This window comes from Plecotus auritus, assembly GCF_963455305.1.
Source record: "Plecotus auritus genome assembly, chromosome: 2".
Lineage (NCBI taxonomy): Eukaryota > Metazoa > Chordata > Mammalia > Chiroptera > Vespertilionidae > Plecotus > Plecotus auritus.
The window spans coordinates 146,929,779-146,951,469 of NC_137771.1; the positions used below are offsets into that span (position 1 = coordinate 146,929,779).

The 21,691-nt window shown below is 40.1% G+C and overlaps 2 protein-coding genes across 3 annotated transcripts in view; one reads left to right on the forward strand and one right to left on the reverse strand.

Annotated features, from left to right (window-relative positions):
* The window catches only part of FILIP1L (filamin A interacting protein 1 like), a 337,453-nt gene extending 329,918 nt beyond the window's left edge, over positions 1-7,535 (forward strand). The window contains exon 6 of the mRNA XM_080654113.1: positions 6,021-7,535. Coding sequence (XP_080510239.1) covers positions 6,021-6,212 — 192 coding nt within the window. The 3' untranslated portion in view covers positions 6,213-7,535. The remainder of the gene's footprint in view (positions 1-6,020) is intronic.
* Positions 1-15,785, reverse strand: part of CMSS1 (cms1 ribosomal small subunit homolog) — a 415,355-nt gene extending 399,570 nt beyond the window's left edge. Inside the window, exon 1 of one of the 2 annotated variants that reach the window (XM_080654114.1) lies at positions 15,558-15,785. In XM_080654114.1, the coding sequence (XP_080510240.1) occupies positions 15,558-15,621 (64 nt within the window). In that variant the 5' untranslated portion in view covers positions 15,622-15,785. The remainder of the gene's footprint in view (positions 1-15,557) is intronic. The other variant, XM_080654118.1, reaches the window with a different exon arrangement.
* Positions 15,786-21,691: the final 5,906 nt, after the last annotated feature.

The window sequence follows — 21,691 nt, forward strand, 5'->3', positions numbered from 1 at the left end:
GGAAAGAAGACAAAGATGATAATAATGTTGACATTAGTAACAACTAGTACTTACCTGGCACTTTGGATGTGCCAGTGCCTTTCCTACACAATGTCTCCCCAAATAATTTTCCAATAGGTATTCTAATCCTCAGATACAGACTACAGATGAGGAAACTGAGGTCTGCAAAGCTAACTGACTTATTCAAGGACACTCAACTAGTTGGTGCCAGAACCAGAATGAAGGACCAAGTTTGGCTCTGTACCCTGTGCTCTAGCCACTAAATTTAAATGGGTGCAAATAAGGGGGAAGATACAAAAAAATATATATATCTAAAATGAAAAATCTGACAGATGAATAAAAAGAAAGGGGATAAACAAGGAAGACATTTTAAGGTTAGTAAATTTTATTTTAACCTACTATTTCTACGTGTGATGTTATGTGTCTGGGCACAAAATGTAAGCAACTGGGGTTAGGAATGATTTTCCAAAACTGTATTTCAATGTTTATTATTGGATTACCTCACTGCCCATGGTGTAATTACCACAGAAAGGTTGGGAGGTGAACAGATATAACCACAAACCATGTCACATTATTTTAAAAATGCATCAATTTCCTCTAACTTTCACCTCAGAAACTAGACAACTCTTTAATATAAATCACAGCACTGCAACAATATTTAAAACCAAATGTTCTCTCACAGGAGGTTAATGGGAACAAGCTAATCAAACTACACAGTTTCCTTTTGAAGAACCTCTTGCCATATAAAACTATAAAATCTTTAGTGATAAAGTTTTACTGTATAATGAGGAAATTCTGAGAAAACAAGAGAAAAGAAGCCAAAGCAGCATATAAAATTCTGGACTATCTGCCAGATTCATTATTTGTTATTTCCCCTCCCCACCCCCCCTTCAAATTAGCAGTGATTTATCAAACAATACAAAAGACAAAAGAAAGGAGAAAAATAATATTTCAAAGATATTTTTCTCCAGTTTACATTTCCTCCTTTTCATTACCATATTCATCATCATTATTTAGGCACTTTCCCATTAAACAGAGATTCAAAAAAACAACAACAAAAGACTGTCATTCTGATAACATCCAGCTTTGACTGCTCATTCCATAACTGGGTTTCCGAGGGAGTCAGGTGGCCCTGAATCCACCCCTCCCCTGCACCACCCCAAGGACCACAAATCAAAATGAGCTGAGGTCTTTAGGAGTCTTGAGCCTTTGAATCTCTGGAGCTGAAGTTGTAATGAGGGTCCTGAAGTCCCTGGTGCTAGGAACACTCCTAAGGGTGCACTGCTTACTTAAACAATATGTTGCCAATATATCTCTAAAAAGTTCAAAGAGCTTACAAAATTCATTTCATTTAGAAAAAAGAAAACATCCTGACTCCAGCTGTCTAACTAGGACCTGATAATATCCCCATAAATGCTGATTTTTTTCTAATATATGTTTGCCCTCCATGGTAATGTGAAAGAGTACAAAGATTAATTAGAAACCAGGCTATAGAACTAAGACTTCAACTAAAACTAAAGACACCTTCACCTTCCTGTACTTTTGGCCACTAAAACTCACTGCCACCTAATGACTTTTGTAACCAGGAAGTCTTGTAGATTGCTCAGTTTGTTTTAGAACCTATGGACCAAATAAGCCAACATTTTAAGAATTCAAGGAATACATTCTACAAATATATTCCTTTTTTTCCCTACTGCTCTCTAGATAAAACCAATGCCTCTGTCTCATTGAACTCAGCATCTTTCAAACTTGTTATCTATTCCAAATCCCAATTTCCCGTTGAACTATGTTAAAAAATTTTTTTTTCTTCTATGTATGAGTTTTGCACTTCCTTAATCTCTTCCAAGACATCTGCTTTCTGATGAAACCCAGGAGTCTCGCTCGAACTCTGAGTAGAACATTCACTGTGTGGTCTTAAAAGAGCCATATGCATGGATTCCTTTCAATACCCACTCCTAATTTGGATAAAACTTTCTTGGAACTATTTGACATACTGTTCTATAAAAATGATCCAAGAGATGACATATTGTAATGGTTCATACCTCATTTACTGAAACATGCCCAAGTATAAAATTCATACAAGAAAACAAACTAAAAAAATACAGCATCATTTTTTTAAGATTTGGGAATGACATTTAGGGTTATCCTAATAAAATAACCAGCCTTTGCTGACATCTAGAGGTAAAAACTATGTAGTGAAACCAGAGTTATAAAAACCCCAAATTAGCTTGCGGCATCCATGTGTAGAAACAATGGGAAACCAATAACTTTTGGGCAACTGGCCCTACCAATGGCCCTACCAACTGGCCCTACCAACTGGCCCTACTATCACAAGACACACTGCTTTCACCAACACATCGGTACAGCTTTTAAAAAACAAGCCCACCAATACTGTGTTCCATCCTGATTAGTTTATCGGACAGATTCCAGTTCTGAATAACCTGTGGTGCTCCTCAAAAACTCACATGCCCATATCCCAGTCCTAGACAAACCAAGTCAGTGGGTGCTGAGATGTGGTCTGGGCATCTGTAGTGTTTTAATAGCCCCTCAGGTGGTTCTGATAAGCATCTCATAACCACTGGGACAGGAAGCTCTGACCTTTCACAGTGTTAAACCCTCCCCATCCAGGTAGGCCAAAGTTTCAGGTGAAAGACTTAAAGCTTACATCTAAAGGAGGTTCAACTATGGCAGTATTTCTCAAAATGTGGCAGGCTGAGCACCTGCATCAGATGAATCACTCTGAGAGTTTATTAAAATGTGGATTACTGGTTGCATCCGTAGACAAATACATTATAACTTCTAAGAGGAAGACCCAGGAATTTGCAATTTAAATAAAATCCCAACATAGATTTTTGTATAATAGAACCAACCTAAATTGACAAAATTAAAGGACATCACAGAAACCTATCTTAGAAAAGCTATAATTAATGCTATGGTCACAAGATCAGCTGACTTGAATTAGTCCACCACTAATTTCAACTGCAGCTGCTATTAGTCATGGTTTGGACAATATGGCTGATGTTCACAGAAATATTCTGATCTCTTAAGTGTTTCCTTTCTTTTTTATCCTTTAGTATAACTTAGTGTTGTCTTTTCTAAGTGTAAACTTAGTAGAGAAAATGTAGAGCATAAAAATCTATAACTCTATTAACCAGAGATAACCACTGATGCCACTGGTGTATGTTCTCCAGTATTCACACATACAAGTGAAAGCATATATAAAGTTTTTAATCCTGCTTTTCACATTTCTGAATAAACACTTTGTATATCTTCAAAAGCATAATTTATTTAAAGACAGCATAATATTATTCATATGATTATGGTGTAATTCATTTACTCAATCCTGATTGTTGGAGTCTTAAACTGTGTCCATTTTTCATTGTTTTAATATTAAAACAAGCCTAGTGAGCATCTCTGATTATTTCCTAGAAAAAAATTCCAAGCAAAAAAATGAATGAATGGGTGAGTGTGAGTTTTAGGGATCTTGATACACACACAACTAACTACTCTCCTAATTATCAAGAGGCTGCCCATCTCACCAAACCATTACTGGGCACTGAGTTTAATTATTTAAAAAAAAAAAAAAAAAAAAAAAAAAGCTGTACCTGTTTGAAAGGTAAAAACATTGAATGAGCATTTTCACACTGAGGATGAGACCATGAGGTCAGGATGAAAGGTAGGAATACCATTTATATATGGAGGAGACTGAATCAGGATATCGACATCTCATTTGCTATGCTGACTAAATATACCAACAGAAAGCATATTACCCATACAATTTATCCTTTATTGAAAGACTAGAGGCCCTGTGGATGAAATTCGTGCGCTTGGGGGGTCCCTCAGCCCAGCTTGTGCCCTCTTGGAGCCCTCAGGGGATGTCCAACTGATGGCTTAGGCAGTCAGACATCTTTAGTGCTGCCATGGAGGCAGGAGAGGCTCCCACCACTGCCGCTGCACTTGCCAGCCATGAGCCCAGCTTCTGGCTGAGTGGTGCTCCTCCCGGTGGGAGCGCACTGACCACCAGGGGGCAGCTCCTGCATTGAGCATCTGACCCCTGGTGGTCACTACGCGTCATAGCGACCAGTCGTTGTGCCATTTGGTCTATTTGCATATTAGCCTTTTATTATATAGGATTCATATTTTAACCAAGTCTGTGTAGTATTTTTTTAAAAATCTAACTATGGTTGCTATAAAAGTTAGGTGGCATTTTAAATAGTGAATGTTTACATAAAGAGATAAAGGGACTTCACTGTACTTTCTCAGTATAATAAATGTGAAAACAAAAAACATAAGAAGGGCTCCCATAAAAACAGTATAAAAATCTATGATGAAAACTATAATGCATTTTTTTTAATATATTTTATTGATATTTTACAGAGAGGAAGGGAAAGGGATAGAGAGCTAGAAACATCGATGAGAGAGAAACATCGATCAGCTGCCTCCTGCACACCTCCCACTGGGGATGTGCCTGCAACCAAGGTACATGCCCTTGACCGGAATCGAACCCAGGACCCTTGAGTCCGCAGGCCGATGCTCTATCCACTGAGCCAAACCGGTTTCGGCATAATGCATTTTTAAAAGATTTACATTTTTAAGCTCATAGGAAGGAAAGGATGATGCAAGCAAAGAGGGGGAAATAATAATAACAATCAATACTGGATTATAATGGGAGAATTAATTACAGGTACCTTTTCCTATCTCTTTAACAATGTGTTCTCATCTAAGAGTATTTTTCCTTAATACACAAAATAAGTATATTTCTAGGTGAATATGGACTCAATCAAGATTTTACTCTTCACTTTCCACAACCCACTCTCCCAGTCCAGATCATTTAACTGTGAGTCCTCTCACCCCTCATACACTAACAGGGAACAAATATTAATACAATTCTATCTCTACACTGTGTCTTCCCCCAACCCATGTCCTTATTAATCTCCCCCAGGACCTCCTCCCACCTCATTTATACACTATCTATATAATCAGTACAATTTTCCTATGTGGCCCCGTGTACATTCCCATTCTACCTCCCAAATATAACCTAATTAAAGGTCTGGTGCATGAAATTTGTGCATGGGGGTGGGGGCGGGGTCCCCTCAGCCCGGCCTGCACCCTCTTGCAATTTGGGACCCCTCGGGGGATGTCTGACTGCCGGTTTAAGGATCGGGCCTAAACCGGCAGTTGGATATCCCTCTCGCAATCCGGGACTGCTGGCTCCTAACCACTCTCCTGCCTGCCTGCCGGCATGCCTGATTGCCCCTAACCACTCTGCCTGCCTGCCTCATTGCCCCTAACCACTTGCCTGCCTGCCTCATCGCCCCTGACTGCTCGCCTGCCTGCCTGATCGCCCCTAACCGCCTCTGCCTTGGCCCCCGCTGCCGTGGCTTCATCCAGAAGGATGTCTGCAATGATGTCCGGAAGGTCGTTCGGCTGTCCAGTCTAATTAGCATATTATGCTTTTATTATTATAGATGTAAAGTCATTTCATTTCTCAACTGTGTCCCATTTCCTATCTCAGGGACACTGCCAAGTGTATTCCTTCTTTCTACTGTTAAAAGTATTTCCTTACTCTGGAATGCCCTCCCATTCCTGCTATTAAAAACCCAAAAGTCTTCAGAGGCCCAAGTTAAGTCAGGCTACTTCCTTCTTGAAGCTTTCTTAGACCATCTCAATTAAATTAAACATTTCTGGCAATCTCATGACCCTTCGAGAATAATATGGAACACTACTCCTGTTTATCTCCCACCACAGTACTGTGATTGCCAGAACGCAAGAAAAATAACCTATTTAGTACTAGGTAGGCTGTTGAGAGCCTTGTGTGTAGCACATGCTCAACACATGTTGACTTGCTTTACTAAAGTTTCTTTTTTTTTCTAAACCTGGCAATTTTTAATCTGATGTGTCCCCAGAACCCAGTGCTTTCAAAGAAGCCAAATCCTCCAAGCTGACTCCATGTCCTAAAAATGTCTGCTTCTCCACCAACTGTACCATTAACTACCTTTTGTTCTTCTGTTTAATTCAAGATCAAGGAGGTATGCAAGCAGAGAATCCCAACACGGATCCCTAAACCAAAATCTACAGGCATCTCTAAGCTCCCCCCTAAACCTCCCCCAGGGCCAATGGATAAGCCCATTCACCACACTGGCTATGGGAAGCTACACATCATAAGGACTGTCACCTCCAACACTTTCCTCCACATGGGAGGGAAAAGGTAAGTCATGCCAATGCACTGCCTGGATACATTAACCTACAGAAAGACCTGGAAATCTGAAATTACCACTATGGAAGGCCAAAGAGGACAAGCCATCTCTCCAGGAAATGAAGCAGCAGCAAACTGACAGGTGGTTTATTCACAGGTTGCTGGACCTGGTAAATGAATGTCATACTGAAAGAGTAGCACAACTACAATTATTTTCACCTATATTTGTATAAATGCATATATGCACAATCACAAGCCCAGACATACCCCCAAAATCCTCATCTTACCTGTAATCCAACCCAAAATTGGGACTATCTATCACTATCCTGGGATAGGACTGAATTCACTAGGACAATTCAAAAGTTTTCTGGTGAACCCAGAAGTAATCCTTCATTCCTCAAAACTTGATTGATTCATATTTTGCTAAGAAGATGTGCTGGTGAGAATTCCTAATCTGCTTCAAGAAAGTAATATTACTTCCATCAATTAAAATCATATTTAAGGTCTAAAACTATGATTTCTTTATGAGCAGGAGAAAATTAAAAAGTGGTAATTCTTACCATTTTTACAGGAGAAAAAAACAACAAAAATGAGTAATAGCTAAACACATCTATTGTGTGGCCTACCTGATAATTGCTGGTACAGTATGCACACTTGACTGCTGGTACTTAATCTCCTGTCCCATGTTTCTAGTAGGTTGTTCCCTCTGTATATACCAGGCCATGGACTCATATTGTAAGGCAATCACAGGCTTGTAAGACAAATCATTTTAAATTGGTATTGCTGCTTTCTATAAGCAATCAGGACATTGGAGAATCAAAGTTCTCTAATATTGAGTTATTTTAGGGAGATATGAATCATTGTCCTAGGTGTTAAAAAACATAATTTATTATTTCATAGGAAATTCTTTAATCAATATCTCTTCCCTGAATCAATGCTATTAGAAAAATCAGTTGATGCAACAAAAACTTGGCACCAGGAGACTCAAATTCCAACCCCGGTTTTTCACTCATTTGACACTGAGCTCATTCATTAGTTGAGGCGTTGAGTTTCTCATATGTAAAACAGGACAGCTGAACAATTCTTCAGGTCTCTTCCAGTTCTGATAATTCATGAGTATGTCTAACTACAAAATGTTGGATTCAACCAGTCATCTATAAGACAGAACTCAGTCTCCTGACAGGAAGCTAAAGTAATTATTTTCATCACACTGAACACTCTTACTGAATCAAGAAAAAGATGTGTCCGTAACTCAGTGTGGACAGAGTAATACAATGATGTTTTAAGACAAAGCATTTTGGACATGAGAGACAGTTATATTTCATAAAGTTTCAGCCAGAAAAAAAAAAAAAAAAAGAGCATGACCTAATGTTTTCTGTGATCCTGCATGGAGAACTGGAGGCATGATGAAAGAAATCCTCATGGCTAAGGACACTGTTTCAGACAGCTGTCCTGAGATGGAACCAGTGGAGCAGAAGCAAAGAAACTGTCATTCTCCACACTCATCATTAAGTCAATGATGCCACCAAGCCCACTCCTATTTCCAGGAGGAGGAGAAGGGCTGGAAGCATGGGCAGGACCAAACTATGCATGTCAGAAAGAGGGATGATGTGCAGCAGCCCCAGAAGGCAAGTGGCAAAGGGAGAAGATTGGGAGGCCAGGTGAATGAAAAGTCTGAAGTAGAAAAGTCTAAAGTAAAGGAAAGCAGTAAGAGAATAGTGGAAAGAGTGGACTACAAAAAGGTGATGAAGCTGTGACACCAAAAATAGTACAAGAGACAATTCAGAGAGAAGTGCAGAGACAATTCAGAGGGAAGTAACTGGTGGGTAGTGCTGTGTAGCACTGTGTCCGACATAATCAGGTAATGTTAAGTGATCAGAGGAAGAGTGAATTAAAGAAAGAAGGGCTATTCAGTCAAGACATAAGTGAGAAAATGTGCTAAGATATGTGTATGATAGAGTCAGGAAAAGAAGTTATGCTGGGTAACATTCAACACTGATAATTATACTAATGGAAAGAAAAAACACTGGACCTCCTATAATGGAAACCAAATAGACTGAAAAGAAGCATAAAATAGAAAAAACAAGTACCAACAATAGTCCCAGCAAATCAGAATCCTCTGGGAATGTTTTACCTTGAAGAGGAGCGCAAAATATGTTTTATGTTGGAGATTCCAAAATTGTTTTCTCCTATGTTGTGAGACTCCCTAAATACAGTTTCATGGCAAGCTGGCCTAAGTTCAAGAGCAAGAAAGAAAAGAGGGACAAGATATTGTATAAAGTACTAAAAACAAGGTAGGAAAATAGCTATATTTCTCTAGCAATCAGCAGAAATCTGCTTTAAATGGTAATACAGTTCTAATCCTATTAAAAGTCTTTAAACTAACCAAGTCTATTTTAACAAAAGGATTACCAACCAAAACCATACTTATGTTAAGTAATATGTAATACAATGAAAATGCATAAATATCTAAGAACTGGGAATATTATTTGGAATTCAATAAAATGGTGTTGGACCTATAACAAAACTAAAATAAAAAGAATCCTGTCTCCTGAGCATAGTCCTGTCCCATTTTCTGCAGAAATGCAGCCCCTCTGAAGAACAATGAAAATAAAAGAAGCTGTCGTAATAATTCTAGAGTGACTTTATGTAGGAAGAAGATAAAAATCCAAGTGAATGAAAATAAATCCAATATGTAACATAAATTGTAATAATCTGATACTTTTATCCTGGAATCTTTCCTTAGCCCTTCATTTATTTAGCTTCAGTGATTTCTAATCTCCTTATAACTGTTTGAAATAAAGTACACACACACAAATGTGTTTTTTTTACAAATTGAAGGCAAGATCTTCCCACAGCAAAAAGATTACGACTTCACATATTTTGCAATACTTGCTTTATTGCGGTGGTCTGGAATTGAAACTGCAATATCTCCAAGGTGTGCCTGAATCTGATTTTAGGAATGTGACTGCTCTAATATATGACTGATAATTAAGGACTGAGTAATGGAGTAATTAATGTAAAACATAACTCTTCCTGGGTTATGTTTCAGTTTTCCTTTTTCTGGGGACGTGTGACATACAACTTGGAGTCTGACTCTAATCTGGGGCACAAATTCTGCCCACTGTCTGTTCCTCATAAGAAGAAAATTTTGTGAGATGTGAAAATTACATGAAATTCAAATTTTGGTGTCTGTTGATAAAGTTCTATTGGGATACAGCCACACTTGTTTGTTAACATATTTACTGACTGCAATTGTATTTTTGCTAGAATGGCAGTCAGGTAGTTGTAGCAGTAACTGCCTGGCTAGAAAAGCCTAAAATATATACTATCTGGTCTTTTATAAAAGAAGTTTGCCGATCTCTGCTTTAGTGTGAATTAAGACTAACAAAGAACTCAGGAACAAGAGCTTAAGAAAAACTTAATCAACTAGTAAATACTAATTATTCAATTAGCAATCCTATGAAAGCTGATGAAAATGGGGAAACGGTATTTCAAGCTGTTTGTGATATATAGTAAAATGTTTAATTCTATGAATGCACTAAAATGTTCAACAAAAGAACATCAGATAAGTGCACGTCAAAGAATGTGTGCCACAAAATAATGTGTTATTTATTGTTGAATGGAAGTATTTCTAGGCCTTCCAAATTCTTGGTATTTTTCAAAAAAATTCATAAGACACTTAGCAAAATTACAGCAGAACTACTAATGTACTTGTGATTTGGAGACAGATGTGTAAATTGTACCTTTAAGTATTCATAATTGTTGTCAAGAATTTGTTTTAATCACTTGCAAGGATCATAGAAATTGTACTGTGTTACCGAATTCAAGAGGTTTGCCACTTTGGGGTGCTCTCCATTCAAAAATGAGATGTGGTTGTCTGAAGGCAGTTTTATTTACTTCCAGCAAGTCAAGAAGTCAGGGTATTCATATCCTAAAGGGAGGCTTAGCCATTTGCTTATATACACTGCTAGAGGCCTGATGCACGAAATTCGTGCAAGAGTAGGCCTTCGCAGCCGCGGTGGCTGCCTCAATCCCTCCCTCACAGCTGCGGCTGCAGCCCCGGCTTTGTCCAGAAGGTCGTCTGGAAGGATGTCTGGATGGCCGTTCAGTCGATTTGCATATTATGCTTTTATTATTATAGATTTTGTCAATTTCACATGCTGATTTCTTCTTTGCAGTTGGCTTATCAAGTTGGGTTCTTGTCAAGCTTATCCTATTTATAGCTGGTCTGCAAACACTGTGCTACATTTTAACGTTTAGCAAGAAGAACATTTAGCAAGAATGGCCCAGACCTTGAGACCCTTGTCCTACTTAATATATAAAACTAGCCCATGGAGGTTATCTGTGGGTCCATATGTTATAGTCAAGTTCAGAACAATGTAGCACTCCCTCTCTCTCCATTCTCCTTCATCTCGCCTTTTAAAAGTTATCCTGCCCCTGTTTTTTACCCCTAAACTTATGTCTTAAAGAAATATTATTTGAATTTTGACTGAACCGCATCAATGTGCAAATACCATAATGTAAGCAGATTATGCTTTCCCCCCTCTAATTCCATTACAACTGTCTAAAATAGGGCCAAGTGTGAGAGCTCAATAAATGATTTTGAAAATAACATGCCCTGAAGTTGATCCTCTGTTGTATGTTATCAAAATCTACTGTAAATATTCCAAGTCTGGGTTTTACATGTAGATTCACTGCTCTACAACACCGACTATGCATGGCTGCCTATAGGCCTAACTTTCATGTGAAAAAGGAAAAAAAAAAGCCACAAAAAAAGCCCCCTCGGTTATTCAGGTTTAAAGGAAAGATCCAAAGTGTTCCCCTACTTTGTCATTTTGAAAAGGAATTCAGCATAGATAAAGCAATGTGATTTGAAGGAAATACTATAAAACATATTAAATATTACCAAAAAATTTACAATGCCTATTTCAGCAATCACAAACAAAATGTACAATCACATTGATTCTAAATGACAAAAGCTGTCACCTGTAGGAATTACTGGCTCATTTACAAAGCAAAAGTCTGTTGTCCCCTTTCAAAACATAATTTATAAAACTAAATCCAAATATGAATAAATCAGGATATTCCTTGGCCTTTCTTTGTGAAATTGGGTAGTTGGTTATTTAATTTACTGAGATAAGGAAGTCTGGAGAAAAGGCAGATTTGGGAATAATTCGGTAATTGGGTCTCATTTGCATTTGACATTCCTATGAAATAAATAAAGACTTTACGAAGGCAGCCAGGTATCTGAGCCTTGAGCTCTAGGATCAAGTTTGAGTTCCTGGTAGAGATGGTAGAGTAGGTTGCAATGGTGCAACCTACTTATTTGTATCCAAGTAATCAATGTTCTTTAGAAGAGCAAACTTAAGGAGACTAGAGATTAATAGACACAGTTTGATAACAATGATCTATATAAACAGAAGGGTTTATAAGATATGACCCTCTTTAAATTGATAAAGGATTGTTATTTTAGAGATGATCCTCCTACCTTTGATAATTAGAATAATTATCCCTGAGAAATTTAAGTGCACAGACTGGTTTCAGATTACCTGCCTATGAATACAGCCTCCTCACTTACTAAGGGAATAACACTGGGCAAATAATTTAACTATTTAGCACCTCAATTTCCTCACCTATAAAATGGGAAAAACAATAGTTAACTACCTCATGGAGTACTTATGAAGATTAAATGAGCAATCAAAACATTATTTGTCACATAGTAAGCACTCAACAAATCCAAGTTAGTATTATTATCTGCAGTCTTCCACACTATACACAGAAGTGTCCTCAGACTTCAGTTTTCTAGTTAGATGCTTGGTAAGAGATGACATCAAAGATTCAGAATTAACTAGGGAAATCATATGAAAAACCCACCTAAAAGAAGTGGAGGCTAAGAGTTTTGCAGATTGTTAAGACCATCCTCTTTAAAAGTAAGCTATATGTTTGCCAGTCATTCCTAAATCTGTATCTACAGCCCTGACCCAACCCTGGAGCTCCAGACCCAGCTGACTACTAGATACTTGGCTTGGTAATTTAATAGGCATGTCATTGGAATAAAAAGGGGAAACAATCAGTGTTGTCTTAAGTTAATGAGTGATCAAGTGACCATCTCTATCTCCAGGAACTCTCAACTCTGCTCCTTAAGTCATAAAAACCATGCAGTAAATGACATTCTCTGTTTTCAGCTTTACACTGAGTCAACTACATGAAATCGCAGGCAGATATGTCTGCTCACTTTATCATTAATGTTTTGCAGTCATGATTCTACTGCATGTATTGTTCACTTAAATCAGTTCAAACAATTTCTTAAGGAAGGCAGGGAATAAGAAAATAAGTGGGGGGAAAATTAGATGCTGTAAGATAATTCCTGGGTTCTGCTGCCTGAAGAAGACTGCACTACACATTCCTCAACAGAAGCAACTCTCAGCTATCTTATCCTGGGCCATGACTTCAATCACCACCAATAATGTCACCAATAGAGAGATCACACATCCCAGGTGGACCAGGACAGTTCCAGCAAAATTCTAATAGCATGGCTTTCCACTCTCAAAGTGCCTGGATTCGATGAGAAATTATATGTCTACTTATGTATATAATCACCAAGAGATCTGCAGCATCTTGCATTCATTCATCCATCCATTCATTCATCTAATATCTACCAAACACCAAGTGCCAGGTCCCATGTTGGCTTCCATTACAATGTAGGATTCTAATATAAAAATGACATATCTTGAAAAGCCACGAGATATATGCAGAAAGGGTCATATTTAGATCAAGAGCTTCAGTAAGAATCTCCGAATTACATACCACATCTAAGAAGACATGAGAACAGCAAAAACAGTATATTTGCTTAGACACATAATAAACAGATAACTGGATACATTAGACAGCTGTTATACACAGTGTAAAACCAGCAAATATTTGTTGAATAAATGACTAAAATGCTCCATTGTATTGTCACCATTGGTGTGAACTAGGAACAGGTGATAAGGAAAGATGTTTATTTTAAGTAGCATATAACAGGAAAGATTTTATTTTAAGTAGCATATAACAGGAAAGATGTTTATTTTAAGTAGCATATAACAGGAATAAAAGCATCATTACAACTATCTTTCCTTTTTTCTGATTTAAGGTACTATTTCTCCTTTGATCTTCAAAACAAAACATAACTTACACATTTTAGGCTGATTTTTCCCTATTAATGTAGGAAGAATCAGGAAATCTGAATCGGTACAACTGTGATTTCTTCCAGATTAGAAATACTATACAGATTAGTTAGGCAAATCACCAGTAAATTATCACTCAAGCAGATCTCAAGAAAGCTTATATGCTCACTTTACCTAAAAGCAGTTAACAAAGCAAAGACCTCTGACAAATTTTATGTTAGTGATTTTCAAAGCTTGGTCTTACAGCTAGAAGGAATTTAAAAAGTAAGGTGATCCTGGCAACTCCAACGTATTATCTTGATGGGGATTCTGGCAACTTAGATGAAGGAGGCTGTAGCACTTTAAAGTTCTACTAGATTCAATGTTTAGAACTGTTGGTGGGTAAAACCCCTAAAAAGATAATCCCTAAGAACCCTCATTTTACAGATCATGATATTGAGGCCCCGAGAAGCCATCTAGTAATAGTGGGAAAACTGTGACTTAGAAAGTCAGGCACATTTGACTAACCTCTTCCCAGATCTTTTCCTTGCTGTGTATTTCTCAGAACAATACTTTTCTGTTTTTCATTTATAAAAATGACACTTACCTTTTAAAGATATTATAAAGATGAAATAAATTCCTATTTATGAAAACATCTAGCACATAACTGATGCTCAATACAAGTTGATTTCCCTCCTTCCAAAGAGTAACTAACTTTAGAGACACATTGCTGGTGAGCAGCAAGAGACAGGACTAGAATCAAGTCCTTCACCACTAGAAAAGATTTTAATTAGTTCTTAAATGGTCTCTATCCTTTTAAGAAATATAGCTTTCAACACCTGAGTTAAGAGGAGAGGGTAATTAAAGTAAATATGGGACACCACAGCTACAAAGAAAGTTATTTGTGCCTTGAAACGCAGAGATGCATTTGCCAGGAATAAAGATGCAAAAGAGTCAGGAAGTTTAATCGAGGAGATATTACATTGGCTACTTTTCAAAAATGACTTCTGCTCTAGATCATATATGTATCCCATTCATTTAGGGTCATTTCTATTGGTAAAGTAATCTATCAATAGTAATATATTTAATGGAGATATTTTTATTAAAGAAATATTGTATTAAAACAAAAACGACATCTGCTCAGTTTGTACTGAAAGCTGCCCTTGTGGAAACATACTTTAGTAGAATTTTGTTGTTTTTAACAGACATTTCACAACTCATATTTCAACATTAACCTTTATAGCAAATATGTATTAAGTGTCGATCATGTGCAGGGCCCTGTGGACTATATGGACATAAATCAGACTTTGGCCTTGTCCTAAAAAAATCTCAGAAGCTAGTAGAGAGGCCGGCCAACTTTGAAGAAAGACAAAGAACATAATTAAGCCTTATGGGACTTGAAAAGTTCAATGCCAGATCTATGGTGAGAAGTTACTTCATGCTATCTATTCTAGGATAAAATGCCCACGGCATTGGCAGTGGGTACACATAGCATAGTAAATAAACACCGTATGAATTGTGTGAACTTAATTCTAGTCTTGTTTCTGCTTCCAACTAGTTATGTGCACCTGTCAAATTACTTTACATCTTTAGGTCTCACGTTCCTCAACTGTAAAATGAGTTCAAACGGATGATTCCAAGCCTCCTTTAGGCTCCAAAGGTCCAAATTACATCATTATGATGACGATAGCAAGAAAAACTCTAGTTTATATTTACCACACACTTATTATGTGCCAAGCACTGTGCTACAGTGCATCATTTATATTATCTTCATTTAACCTTCACAATAACCTTATGAAACTGGCATTGTTATTATCCTTTTTTTTAGAGATGCGGGGAGGGCAGTATTATGGGGCTGGAGTCGCGGTTTGAACGGAAGCAGTCTGAACCTACTCTAGGAGTTATTCTTAACCACTACAACCCAAACTGTGTCTTCACGAAAACTGTCTTATCCACTAATAAACAAGGAAAAGAAAAACAGAGCTTGGAAAAGGGTCCTTCCTGGCTGGCGGGCAGATCTGAGTTAATGTCACACTTATCTGTTCCACGTGTTAGTAAGTCTCAGCACCACCTCCCCGGCGATGCCTGCGCGCTCCCTCGGCTGTGCGCGCCACAGCTGGACGGAACTGGCGACGGCCAGGGGCGGCCGGGCGGGGGCGCGCGGAGGGGCTCGGGGCGGGGAGGCCCCGCAGGAGCGCAGGCAGAGTGGGTACCTGGGCTGCTGGCGGCTCCTGCCGGCTGGTTCTCCCACCAATCGTCTCCAAGATCGTCTGCCATCTCCACGCGTGATTCTCCGTGGGCGGACCACTAGGGAAAAGCTTACGGAGGCAGAGACTCGCTGTCTCTTAGCCAGGGGTCCGAAGAAGCAGCACGCAGAACCACGCTTCAGACCGCGTCGCCTCCGCCCCGCAGCGATGGCGTCAGAACCTCCGTCCCGCCTCCCGGGCAGCCGCGCCCAACTCGTCGCAGTTTCCACATCTGTGCTCCTGGGCAGGATCGGTTTGGAGACTCAAAATAAATCCCCACAAAAGCACAAAGACAAGAATACGCATAAGAAAAAAAAATATTATATTTTAATTAATTATTTTAAAACTTTAGGTTTTATTTTTGCTTAAAGTTATTGTCGAAAGGTTGAAACCGGATGCGAAGACAGTTTTTCTCTGCTCAGTTTCAAAGAACTGGAGCCGCGGGACCGGACCCGAGCACGTGGCTGTGTTTTCGTGTGTGTGTCAATGTCTGGGTGTCCTGTGTTTATAGTTTGCTCTTATAAAAGGTGCACAAGAGCTCATGACCGTGAATGTTGGGCCTTTGTTTTAGATGTGGGTACTGCTCTTTCTACGTGAGTAAAGAAAATGATTGGTCTGTAAGGGCTCGCCCACGGAAAGACCCTGCTTGTCCTAAGAGTTTAGAATCGACTCCCTCACCTCCCCCCTTCCATTGTGCATACTTGACCCAGGCATATGCCCTTGACTGGAATAGAACCTGGGACCCTTCAGTCCACAGGCTGCCGCTCTATCCACTGAGCCAAACCAGTTAGGGCCCTACAGTGCTCCTTGTCTCACTTTCATTGTGAAGTGCCAGAGATGGGCAAGGAAAACCTGATGAGCGCAGAGTGCTGCAGCCAACTGTAAGGTAAGTATAGACAATATTTTCAGGCTGGTCTTTTTACACAGCAGTAAAAATTTTAGGGAAAAAAAAGTATTGAATACACGCAACGTGGCCGGCACTATGCTTGGAATAGTGATTTAAAGATGTGTAAGATATGATCACGCGTTTCAGATGTCACCAAGTAGAGGAAATAGAACTTTTAAGGCTAAAGGCTAATGATAAGATACATCCTGGTAAATAACAAAGACCAAGAATCTTAATCTGATCAGGATAGGATTGGTCATTATGTGAACAATTACCCAAACCCACCCAGCTAATAGGTGATGTATATACATGCATTACAGTTAGACTTGATCAGCGTGCCCTAAGTACCCTAAAAGAGAAAATAGGAGGTATAAAAGTGGCAAATGTGCCCTAACCAGTTTGGCTCAGTGGATAGAGCATCAGCCTGAGGACTCAAGGGTCCCAGGTTTGATTCCGGTCAAGGGCATGTACCTTGGTTGCGGGTAGGGCACATACCCAGTAGAGAGTATGCAGGAGGCAGCTGATCGATGTTGCTCTCTCATCGATGTTTCTAACTCACTATCCCTCTCCCTTCCTCTCTGTAAAAAATCAATAAAATATATTTTGAAAAATAAAAATAAAAGTGGCAAATGTAAAATCATCTGTAATCGTAAAAATGAATGTCTTCCACCAGGAAATGTAAATAAATGGCAGATGATTATGATGGTTGATAGATTATTGAAAAGGAAAATTGGATAAGTAATTCCAATGTGGAAGAGGAAATGCCATGACTAATAAACATATGAAAGGATGCTCTGTCTCATTATTAATCTGAGACATACAAAAAAGGCTATGTTGGGATACTGTTATTTTCATTCAGTAAATTGACAAAATTAAGTCTGGGAATACCAAATTCTGGAGTGTATATGCATCAGTAGGAATTCTTACACATTATTGTTGTGAGTGTAAATTGGTATAGCCACGTGGAGAAGCAATTTGGCAAAATCTTGTAAAGGTCAACATACATACCTTATGATCCAGCAATTTCCACTCCTAAATATATACATTTGGGAACCTCTTGCCTATGTGTACCAGGAAACTATAAAATAATATTCACAGCAGCACTGTTAGTAACAGCGACCCTGTGGGTCGCAGTTGAGAACCGCTGCTGTAGAGCCTAAGACCATCGGAAAACACAGATATTTACATTACGATTCATAACAGTAGCAAAATTACAGTTATGAAGTAGCAACAAAAATAATTTTATGGTTGGGGGTCACCACAACATGAGGAACTGTATTAAAGGGTCGTGGCATTAGAAAGGTTGAGAACCACTGCTCTAGAAGATTGATGTAAATGTCCCCTGAGCTTTGGTTTCACATTTGGGTTAAGCAAATTGGAGGCATCAGTAAGAAATTAAAGGATGAGAGAAAAATGACACCCTAAGTTTTCTCTTTAAGGCTGGGACAGGGTGAGGCAAGCAGAGGCCTAGGGTGCAAAATTTAAGAAGTATCTTACTCTCAGCCTGGCACTTCCGAAACCCTGAGAGTGTGAGCCTCCTTAACTGTGCTGGGGGTGTCTGCTTGCTTCATCCTAGGCCTGGCCCTCATGCCTCTAGCAAAGACCAAGGCTCATCCTTACTCCCTTAGCTCTATTACTAGCCCTGGGGTTCTGCACCATCCCTTGTTTCCCTAACTCCACTTTATCTTCATAGTCCCTTTACTAAATTCTTTTCAATTGTCCAGTTTAAGGTGATCATCCCCCGGGGCCCTGCCCCGGGTGGGGATACAGTCACTGCCTTAGTTTGGGTTCCTCCAAAAGCAGAACCTGTGACAGGGCATAGATGCAAGTAGTTTATTTGGGAGATGATGGGGGAGGTGGGGAACAGGAAAAAAGGCAGGGGAAAGTGAATATTAAACTGGTTATTGGTATGGGCAATAACTGGCTTTTATATCCTGTTGGGTACCCACTGAGAAATAATGTAGACTGTGTCTCGGAATTTTTCTCAGGAAGGAAGAGGCTAGGGCATTTATCCACGGACCGCCATCTTCCATTGGGTGAAGATTGTCCCAGGAGATTTGAATTTCCAGCTACTCCCAGGTTACACTGCCATTGCAGAAAGCCCTGAGGCAGAAGAGTAGAGCTACACTTTCACCCTGCTTGAGGTGGGATGTGACCAGTTGCCAGAACTTTCCTCCTTGGCTAGATAGCTTCCAAGGTGGGCTGAGGGGTCCAAAAAGCATCCACTCCAAATTTGTACTCTTATTCTCTCCATTTTATAAATGGTGAATGCGGGAAGCCACCGCTTGCCAATACTGTTATGAGTGTGCACCAAGGAATGTGAGAGGCCAATGGACTTGAGCATTAGCAGGGCTGATGCTAGGCACCAGTTGTTCATGTTGAGATAGCAGTGGCTCGAAGCAATTTCCTGACCTGATAGACTCCAAATAAATGTTTACTGGACCTTACTGATCTTTACTGACCTTTGAGACTGTCTGTCTGCTACTTGTTTGCCGTGCTTTACTGAGGGCAAGATGTGTATCTAAAATTGAATAAAAAGCGGACTAGGCCAGATTTTGGTGTGTCTCTTCAGAAAGAGGCTCCACCTGGCCGCCCAATGCCTTCTAAATTCATATTTCTTGTATAGCATTTTCATTTGTGCATCAGCCCCTCCTTCAGATCCTGAACCTGGCCGCGAAGGTTGTGGCAGGTGAAACTTAGGCAAGAGAAGTAACTTGCTCTCGTCACCAATCCAGTAGGTGGTTTCCCATTTGCCTATGGCTTTCACAAATTCCCAAAGCTGTCTGTGACCCAAAAATGATTCATATCCACACACCATTGTTCAGAGACCCTTATTTTCTGCAACCAGAAGCCATACTGTACTTTAAGTTCAGCCCAGAAACTGGTCAAAAGGGTGGCAGAGCTATAAAGAGAATGAATGCCCAGGCTGATATGTTTTCTATGCTACAGTCAAATCAAACTCTGGGACTGAGTTGGGGGCAGTTGGATAGATAAGCTTGAGGTTCCTAAATCCTTAGATTCCTGAGCCTTCTGGGCTGACAGAAGGGCCTCTTCCCCCTTGCTGGATAAAGCAGACATTATCAAGGCCTCACCTTAGTCAATTGCCTCACAAAATGCTGTTTATGCCCTCACCTTCTCTCATTGCTTCTTCACCAGAAACTAGTGTTAGATCTCAGTATAGACAGAATGGAAAGTACAGTTTTTACTACAGGAGAATTTTTTTTTTTTTAAGAAAAGCCACAGGTTAATATATATATATTACATATATCAGCAGGAACCAAGAATTTTATAGTGTAACTAGAGGCCCAGTGCGCGAAATTCGTGCATGGGGGAGGGTGTATGTGTGTCCCTCAGCCCAGCCTACACCCTCTCCAATCTGGGACCCCTCGAGGGATGTCCGACTGCCCGTTTAGACCTGATTCCACCGGGATCGGGCTAAAACGGGCAGTCAGACATATCTCTCACAATCCAGGACTGCTGGCTCCCAACTGCTCGCCTGCCTGCCTGCCTGATTGCCCGTAACGGCTTCTGCCTGCCAGCCTGATCACCCCCTAACCACTCCTCTGCCAGCCTGATTGACGTCTAACTGCCCCCCTGCTGGCCTGATTGCCTCCAACTGCCCTCCCCTGCTGGCGTGATCGCCCCCATTGCCCTCCCCTGCTGGCCTGGTCACCCCTAACTGCCCTCCCCTGTAGGCCTGGTTGCTTCCAACTGCCCTCCTCTGCTGGCCTGGTCACCCCTAACTTCCCTCCCTTGCCAGCCTGGTGGCCCCTAACTGTCCTCCCCTGCAGGCCTGGTTGCCCCCAACTGCCCTCCCCTGCTGGCCTGGTCACTTCTAACTGCCCTCCCCTGCAGGCCTGGTCTCCCCCAAATGCCCTCCCCTGCAGGCCTTGTCCCTCCCAACTGCACTCCCCTGCAGGCCTGATTGCCCCCAACTGCCCTCCCTTGCAGGCCTAGTTCCTCCCAATTGCCCTCCCCTGCCGGCCATCTTGTGTCCACATGGGAGCGGCCATCTTTGACCACATGGGGGTGGCCATCTTGTGTGTTGGAGTGATGGTCAATTTGCATATTACCTCTTTATTAGATAGGATGTATCTTGAGAGTATGGGACCATCAGTATGTAAAACTGAGTAGGAGAGAAGTTGATATGGGGATACTCTTGTGTAGCTGAGGATTTAATGTCCCAGCAAATCCTAACACCCTGTGAGGATGGCCACTTCAAGCTTGGACACATGGTAATCTACAGTACATGAGATGGTGACATCAGAACTGTCTTGGCATATTATTTTTTTTTCTTTTATTATTATTATTTTTTTTAATTTAATAAATCTTTATTGTTCAGATTATTACAATTGTTCCTCATTTTTCCCCCATAGCTCCCCTCCACCTGGTTCCCACCCCACCTTCTGCCCTTACCTCCCCCACACTATCCTCATCCATAGGTGTACGCTTTTTGTCCAGTCTCTTCCCGCAACTCTCACACCCCTTTCCCCCCCGAGAATTGTCAGTCCACTCCCTTTCTATGCCCCTGATTCTATTATATTCACCAGTTTATTCTGTTCATCAGATTTTTATTCACTTGATTTTTAGATTCACTTGTTGATAGACATGTATTTGTTGTTCATAATTTTTATCTTTACCTTTTTCTTCTTCTTCCTCTTCTTAAAGACTACCTTTCAGCATTTCATATAATACTGGTTTGGTGGTGATGAACTCCTTTAACTTTTTCTTATCTGTGAAGCTCTTTATCTGCCCTTCAATTCTGAATGATAGCTTTGCTGGATAGAGTAATCTTGGTTGTAGGTTCTTGCTATTCATCACTTTGAATATTTCTTGCCACTCCTGTCCTGGCCTGCATAGTTTCTGTTGAGAAATCAGCTGACAATCGTATGGGTGCTCCCTTATAGCTAATTAATTGTTTTTCTCTTGATGCTTTTAATATTCCCTCTTTGTCTTTTGCTCTTGGCATTTTAATTATGATGTGTCTTGGTGTAGTCCTCTTTGGATTCCTTTTGTTTGGGGTTCTGTGTGCTTCCTGGACTTGTAAGTCTATTTCTTTCACCAGGTGGGGGAAGTTTTCAGTCATTATTTCTTCAAATAGGTTTTCAGTATCTTGCTCTCTCTCTTCTTCTGGCACCCCCATAATTCAGATGTTGGTACACTTGAGGTTGTCCCAGAGGATCCTTACACTATCTTAAAATTTTTGGATTCTTTT